The following is an 8149-nucleotide window of genomic DNA, read 5'->3' on the forward strand; positions in this document are numbered from 1 at the left end:
GCTTTTTGCTTAGTCAATAAATCACACAGACATCAAAAAAAGCAATCTGCTTTATATGAAATAGCTATACATATTTATAAATTTTCAAGAAGAAACATAAAACCACCCTAGAGGTTACATAGTATGTGTGATGTGGAGTTTAGGGATCAGCACTCTGCAACCACTTGGATTTGCACTAAGGATTCTTTTGTAATGGCTGTGGCTGTGAAACCCTAACAACTGTATTCTAAACCAAAGTTATCAAAACTAAATGTGACTAAGCAAAAGCCACAAATATGAGACTGCCATTTAAAAAACACAGGATTAAACATTTATTAAAAGGCTGCCAAAATCAGTAGTGGGGAAAACTATCTTTAGAAATTCTGTGGCCGGCATGTGAGTACTACCTATTCTAAACTTCCTAACAAGCATACTTTATTATTATTTGTTTCCACAGCGAATGACAGTCTATTAGCCTGTCCTCTCATCTGTCCTTTTGCAAAACTTATAGCTTTGGATGAACGCCTGGACTGTCCCCCATACACTGAACTGGGACACCAGAGAAAAGCATTACAGTTGACTGACACCGGATTACTGGTTCCTACTAGAAATGCTGACGCAGCCTTCAACAGACCAGCACACAAAAGGCATGTTTCTGCTTTCGCTTAAAACCATAAAACGGGTATAAGCAGCAAACAATGCATATTTGGTACCAAAATTAAAACGCAGCTTTAAAAATAACGGCTGAGGGAAAGTTTCCCTAGGAACTGGGCCTAAGTAGGACATATTGTCGTCAGTAGAAACATTCCTGAAATTTCCCTTCTGTAAATACAAGCTTGCCTCTTCATAGCAGTTTTAATTCTAATTAAGACAAAGGTTTTTAATTAAGCCCTGAAGATGCTGGTGAAGGGCCTTCGGTAAAATTGTCCTTGGTGGTTCCTGTCGAGGTAATTCATTTCAAGAGACAATGAAGTGGATCTCTTAAAATCTTCAGAGAAGACATTTCCCTCCCTGCTTTCTGCTACTCCACACAGCAAACAGACTAAGCTGCCTGCCCTTTGGAACAGGCAAGAAAATTGCTCCTTTCAATTCAAGCTTCCCTCTTCATTTCAAAACATTTGTGGATAGAACGTTCAAGTTCACAGAACATTTTAAGAAAGCACATTTTGTAAAGTGGGGAGATGGAGCAATTTTCCATATTTTGTTTCCTTTCCTCCTGCACCCCCCACCCACCACCTTGGAGAGGAAAAATGAACTGCTACTACATAAAGAAAGTCAAGAACTTGTTCCAGTTAGCTTCAGACAAAACCATCTCTATGCCTCCCACCTCATTTGCTCACCAACTATACTTTTTCTGGGATGAAAACTATTTTAAGCAAAATAAAACTGAAGCTGATTTTCAGGAACCCAGATAGAAATAAATGCTGTGGTGTGAGTTTCAGCAAGAGGGTAGAATAAGGGGGGGGGGGGGGACAGCAACGGTACCTGCCTCCAATTTCTACCTTGTAGACAGACCTCTTATCACTACATTGGCATTAAGCTTGGGTCTCCCGATTTCCTTGCCCAGAGAGGAGAAAAAGCTGAGATAAGGGGTATGGAGGCAATTAAGCGAAGATTAGCAAACACTGCATACCGTTCAACAAACTAGAGCTGGCTTCTCCCCATTCCCTACATTCCTGGCCAAGAGAAAAGCGTACAGGTCTGAAAAGAAAATAGGAGTAGAAGCTGGTTTCCCTAACCTATCTGAAAAGTCTTTATGCAATCAGGGGGCTATTATTTCAGGAGACAGGAGAAAGGGGCAAAAGATTCACGTTGCTAAGGAGACAAGCTGAAGCTGGCATTCCTACATAAATTTCCATTTCTATTGGAGAGGGCAAAGAAAAGATATTCTCTCCAAAGTTTATTTGGATCCCCTGGTTACTGGAGAAAGGCATTTTACCAATTTATTTTATCTTTAGTTGTAAACAACCAACCCTGAAAGAATTAAAAGACCTAAATGTTGACCTCCTGCTGCCAACCAGTCCCCTCCAACAGTGAATTAAACAACAAAGACGAAACCCGTCAATGGAAATTTTGAAGTAAAATCAAAGAAAAAGCCTTTTGTAAACAGAAAATTAAATTTATGGAAGAAACTTAACCAAGTGAACTAATCTTTCTTAAAACAAGAAACCAAAGACAAAAGTAAAACGGATTTGTGTGGCATTTGTGCTATTTCAACTTTCTTGGAACTTGAAACGTTTCCAGGAAAGCTTCATAAATAGTCCCAGAGAAGACAAACTGTCAGAAGGAATTTAATCGGTTTCTTGGGGGGTGCCTGTGGGTAAGTGGGTAAAATCACGGGCAGGTCCTCTGCCTTTATTACTCTTTCTCAGCACTGACCCCAGCAGCTGAAGAATCAAGATTAGCAAGGAAAAGGGGTTTGCTGCAAGAAATCCGAAGTTGGAAGATTTCTGCTAACGGCATAACCGGGACTCAGGGGAAGGCAAGTGGGGGTCAAGGAGAGTAAATTCCCCCTGAGGCTGGGTAACCCCAGTGACTATCCTTTTTTCCACCCTGCACCTCATCCATTTGCAGTTTCCAGTACTAGCTCAATACGCCACAACTTTCCAGGCATCTGTGAGTAAGTAGCTCATGGAGAAGAGAAAGAAAGGTCTGGAGGAGAGAGGAGGTATTCGGAGAGGAAGAGAAAGAAGGGCAACTCACAACCAACGACGTGTCACCAAAAAAGGAAAGGAAATTACGCCTGTCTTCCAACTTTCCACATCCCTCAAAAATTTAAGGAAATAAAACCCAAACCGCAACTCCTTGGGGAAAACCCAGACAAAGTGGAGTAGAGCTGGCAGAAACGTGGGCACGAAGAGGTAAACTCGGGCAAATTCCTCCTTGAGAGTGGAGGGAGAATAGAGTGGGGAAGAGCGAGCAGAGAACCCACAGCCTCTCGGCGGAGTTGGGGCGTTTATGCTGGTCTTTTTTTTTTTTTTTTTTTAAAGAGAGTGTTGAAGGCGTTGCGTTTTTAACACAGCCACACGGTTCTCGCCTTAAATGATAAATAACAATGACCCCAAATAGCATACGTGTTACTCCAGAGCCCAAGGAATGGCCACGGGAGGACGGAGAGGGCGTGGGACGTCGCATTGGGTCTGGCGGCCCGGACGGAGGAGAGGCGAGGGGTGGCCATCAGGGAGGCGGCTGCAGCCCCAGGGTCCCCGAAGGGGCAGGCTGGAGCGGGGCGGACAAGGGTAGGGGACCCAGAAGGTTGGGGAGGGGCGGAGAGGCGGTGGCCGTCCGGGCAGTGGGGCGCGGGGAGGTGCGGGGCGGGAGGCAGGGGTCGCGGCGCGCCGGGCCCTCACCGCTGCTGAGCGTGGACTCGCAGTGCCAGATGTCCAAGCTGGCGGGTTTCCGGCAGGACTCCCACAGGGACAGGTAGTACTGGTGGTCGGCCGTGACCCAGGCCGGGCTCAGCACGGCCCCCAGGTCCAGACACAGCGCCAGGAAGATGCACACCAGCCCGACCAGCTTCAGCGGGGTCAGCACCGACACGCGCACCTCCTCCATGCCGCTGCCCGCCGAAGCCATGCCCCGGGCGCCGCGGCCGCCCGCTCCGCCGGAGGCGAGGTCGCCAGGCGGGTCCGGAGAGCGGGGAGCCCGACCTCCTCTGGAGGGAAGCAGCGGAGCCGCCGCGCACCGGGAAGGTGGGGCTGCGGGGGCTGCCGGCCCGGGTGGGGGTCTTCGGCAGCGGCAGCTACGGCGATTCCGCCGCGGACCTTCGCCGCCAGCCCCGCGCCGCGCTCTGCCGGCGCCCGCTCCGCCCCGGCGCGGTTCGGCTCGCTCCGCCCCGGCCCCGCCCCAGGCTGCGGGAGGCGGTGACGAGCGAGGAGGGGCGGTGAGTCCGCACCCGGGCGGTGTCAAGCTCCGGCTCCCGGCTCCGGGCTCCAGGCGCCAGAGGCTCGCGAGCGCCCCGGCCCTTGCCAGTGCACAAAGCCGGTCCCACTTCTAAGAACCCCCTTAAGTGGCGCGCGCGGAACGAGTTGTCTCCTCCACGGTGTCCGGCACTCGCCGAGCCTGATGCGAGCCCTTCACCTACGACCGGCTACGCAGGACGATTCCTTGTAGCAGCTTGGTCTCCGGCCCCGCCCCGGGCCGTTCTGGCTCCGGGGTCGCCTCACTTCCCCCCACCCCCCCTGCGGTCACGTGGGCTTCCTTTTCTCAGGGAGCCTGGGTGGGTCCTTTTCTGGAAGGCGTCAGCTGTGAATCCATACGTTTCTTGGGCTGTGGCTGTTACAACAAAGAACGGTACTCTGTGTCTCTCTGATGTGAACTTCGTTCTCCCCCCAGCCAATTTCTCCTCCCGGGGGATTTGGAGGAAGGAGGAGAAAAGTGACAAAAGACATTTTAGTTCTCTTTTCAAGCCCAGGGCGAACTCAGTCTCGGACCCAGGAACCCCGCAGTTTTTCCTATTTCCTAACTTTACCACAGTCCTGCTGCCGCTTCTATTCTCTGGGCTCACGTCCTTTTGCGCCCCCTATGAAGGGCAATTGCTCTGGGAGCGCAGGCGCTAAAACGGGGATGAGAGCTGCAAATTGTGAAGTAAACCTTACTTGCTTTTCTGGTGCTCTGTTCTTTGATTGCGTGTTGACTAAAACCTTTTTTCATTCGGCTTTGCACTGTGCCAAGTTGGATCTGAATCCCTCCCAGGTCATTAACCTGTTCCTGTGCTCCGCAATACCCACCCCAGGGCCTGACAGGAAAAGTGGCATATCCTTAGGCAATCAATCTACATATATTTATTGAACACGTACTGTTCGAACTGAGGATTCAAGCCAATAAGACCTAGCCCCTGTTCTTAATGAGATTCACTCACTCGTTTGTTTGTTTTTCTATATGTGAGGAATAAACACCCCTACAAATTGACTTTCCAGTTCTGTAATTGACTAGTTCAGCTTGTGCTTGTGCTTGTGCTTGTGTGTGTTTATTGTATCTCTTTGACTACTTTCCATTTTTCCTATAAAAGAAGCAATTTATTGAATAGACCATTGGGGATGGGGATGTTCCCAGATCTTTCACCATCTGGAAAATTTGGTAGAAACCCAAAATAGTGGTTTACATCTAAACTAAAGAATGAAAGAAATGTCTTCTCTCTTTTACTGAAACACTGTCCTTGGCACTGAGGGATTTCATACTTATCTGTTGCTAACAATTTCTTTCCACATCTTTGTTGTAACCACATCTTTCCATAGGGCTGATTACATTTTGACCAAAGCAACATTTTGAACGTAAGAAACAATCGAGTTAGCGTCAAATGATTTGAGAATAAGAATCAACGCAATGTAAAATAAAAACCCATGTTTTTTTTACATCAGGAAATTAGAAAACTGGCAACTTTCCCTTACCTCTCATTTATGATATATAGTGCTCTTACAAAAGAATGCCCAGACCCCTCTGAGGTTCCTAACCCCTAACACCCAATAAGCTCCTCAGTCTCCCAACCTCCCAAACAGAAAGAAGCCTACATGCTTTTCTATGAAAATTGATGGAACACTGAAAAATTAAAAACCAGAATAATTAATAGGGATGACCAGTATTGTGATAGTTTTCTTTTAGCTGGATTTATGTTCATAGGTTTATAATGTACATTTGAAAATAACACTTAAGAAAATCTCTTGACCATGCCTCAGAGTTATAAAGAAATCTTTTTTCTCCAAGTTCTATCACCTGCCCTTTAATAACTTTTGTTTCCAGCCAACCAATATTTTTCTTTATCTTTGTTTCCTCTAATTAGAGCTCCCTTCCTTCTCCACCTCTACCCTAGCTGCTCCACCTCTGCCCACCCCCAACACACACTCCTGTTGCTTCATTTTTCTGGCTTGTGCTCAACTGCTTACTGAATGAATCTCTTTCTTTGTACTACCTACAAAATTGTCTCTGTACTCCAAAATTAGAAAAATAAGACATTTTTAACCACAAAAACCCAAATTCTCCTAAAATACTCCATTCCTCTGTTAATCATTTTTACAATTTGCACAACATAATACAGATCTACCATCCTTAATTTTTACTTTTGAAATATAAAAAGCTTTCAGAGGCACCTGGCTGGCTCAGTCAGTTAACTGGCATGATCTTGCAGTTTGTGAGTTCCAGCCCCACGTTGGGCTCTGTGCTGACAGCTCAGAGCCTGGAGCCTGCTTCAGATTGTGTCTCCCTCTCTCTCTGTCCCTCCCCTGCTCACACTCTGACTCTCTCTCTCTGGGGAATAAATAAACATTAAAAAAATAAATAAAATATGAAAAGCTCTCAAGACAAAGTATTTTCTTGTTCTCGTAAGTTTGTAGCATACTCATTTGGTGTAAAAAAAACAGTTCCAAACTAATGTGACGCTATTCATGGTTTTGGTTTATCCACATCTAGCATGAATAAATATGCAGCCATAGACCCTGTTGGGTATTGTGTAAATTTACAATATATGTATCATACCATCCTTTAAAGATCTGAAAAAGTCTGAATTCCTCAACACAGCTAGCCCCAAAAGTTTTATATAAAGGATGGTGGACTTAACATTTACCCTAAAGACAGAAAAACTAGTGTGGAGGATTCCAACAATTAGTAAACACTGAATGAAAACTACAAAAAAAAAATAGGTAGGGGTGCCTGGGTGGCTCAGTTGGTTAAGGTCTGAATCTTGATATTGGCTCAGGTCATGATCTCACGGTTCATGGGTTTGTGACCCACATGGGGCTCCATGCTGACAATTGACAGCACACAGCCTGCTTGGAGTTCTCTTTCCTCTCTTTCTGCTCCTCTCCTGCATTCTCTCTCTCTCTCTCTTTCTCTCTCTCTCTCTCTCTCTCTCTCTCTCTCTCTCTCCTTCAAAATAAATAAACTTTAAAAAATTTTAAACTTATAAAAAATAGTTAATTAACTGGAAGTGGGTTGGGAAGTGTGTATGGGGGGCAGAAAGGGAGGTAGAAATGAAGATTGAAATAGACTTCTATCTGAGAAATGATGTGGGTCAACCTTGAACTGTGAAGAAAGAGTTCCTAGCTTAAAAGAATGGACTTGGAATCTCTTAGAAGCAATGCCTTTGTTGGCCTTGTACTAGATAGTGCCACATAAAGGCCAGAGACCTCCTCTTTTAGGACACCATGTCACTGTGGTCCCCCTCTCCCTAGATCTCAGGCAGGGCAAAGGCTAGAGGCTCTAACTCCATCCCATGGTATAGGAGCTCCATGAAAATTGGTGCCACAGAACTCTGATATGTGACTCTGTGTGAGTTGTATAGCCAAAGAAACACAGGGAGGAGTCATTCTCTATACCCCGAAGTAAAAGAAAAGATAAGCCCCATGCTTAAATCAGGCCAGAAAAATGGGGCAGCAATGTGAAGGGTAAAGTCTGATGGAAGAGACTGGGAAGTTCATCAGAAAAGTAGAAAAGAGTCATGGTGGGAGTAGAGTAGAGAGTATGGAAGAGATGGAGAAGAAGAGCACATTCTAGACTTTGAACATATATTAGACTTTGAACATGAGTAAATGTCATGTCTGCTCACAGTCTGTCAGCAAAGGTACCATCTCTGCATTTGCTTAGCATGTGAAATGTACCGCTATTGATGTACAGCTACTAATGTTCTTTCAGCCCTGGGATGGCATCCAGATGCATACCGGTTAGACCTGTCTGCTCTAAGGCACAGGAAGAGATAGAAAGCAGGGGCAAAGGGGTGCCTAGGTGGCTCAGTTAAACATCCAGACTTCAGTTCAGGTCATGACCTCATGGTTTGTGGGTTTGAGCCTAGTAGGGCTCTGCCCTGACAGTGCGGAACTTGCTTGGGATTCTCTCTCTCGCTCTCGCTCTCGCTCTCTCAAAATAAATAAATAAATAAACTTAAAAAAAAGAAAAGGGAAAATTATGAAGCAATTATTAAAAGATTAGAAATATGCACCAACTGTTTTTCCAATGTCACACATAATAATGTTGGCAAAATATTCTAAAAATCAGAAACAAAGGATACTAGTGGGTTATTCTATTTACTATAGTTCCATTCTCGACTTCCATGCTAGAAGGGTTCTGATGTGAGTGAAACCATGATATAATGAGGCCTGCCTGCTATTTATGATCATTAATAACGTAAAAGAGAGTTCCAGGTTATGGCATATTCAGTATTGTGTTATTGAGATTTCTT

At 45.6% G+C, this 8149-nt stretch overlaps 1 protein-coding gene across 1 annotated transcript in view; it reads right to left on the reverse strand.

Moving 5' to 3' along the window:
- TMEM47 (transmembrane protein 47) overlaps positions 1-4122 on the reverse strand; it is a 30720-nt gene extending 26598 nt beyond the window's left edge. Inside the window, exon 1 of the mRNA XM_043571061.1 lies at positions 3330-4122. Within this exon, the coding sequence (XP_043426996.1) occupies positions 3330-3555 (226 nt within the window). The 5' untranslated portion in view covers positions 3556-4122. The remainder of the gene's footprint in view (positions 1-3329) is intronic.
- Positions 4123-8149: the final 4027 nt, after the last annotated feature.

This window comes from Prionailurus bengalensis, chromosome X (assembly GCF_016509475.1).
Source record: "Prionailurus bengalensis isolate Pbe53 chromosome X, Fcat_Pben_1.1_paternal_pri, whole genome shotgun sequence".
NCBI lineage: Eukaryota > Metazoa > Chordata > Mammalia > Carnivora > Felidae > Prionailurus > Prionailurus bengalensis.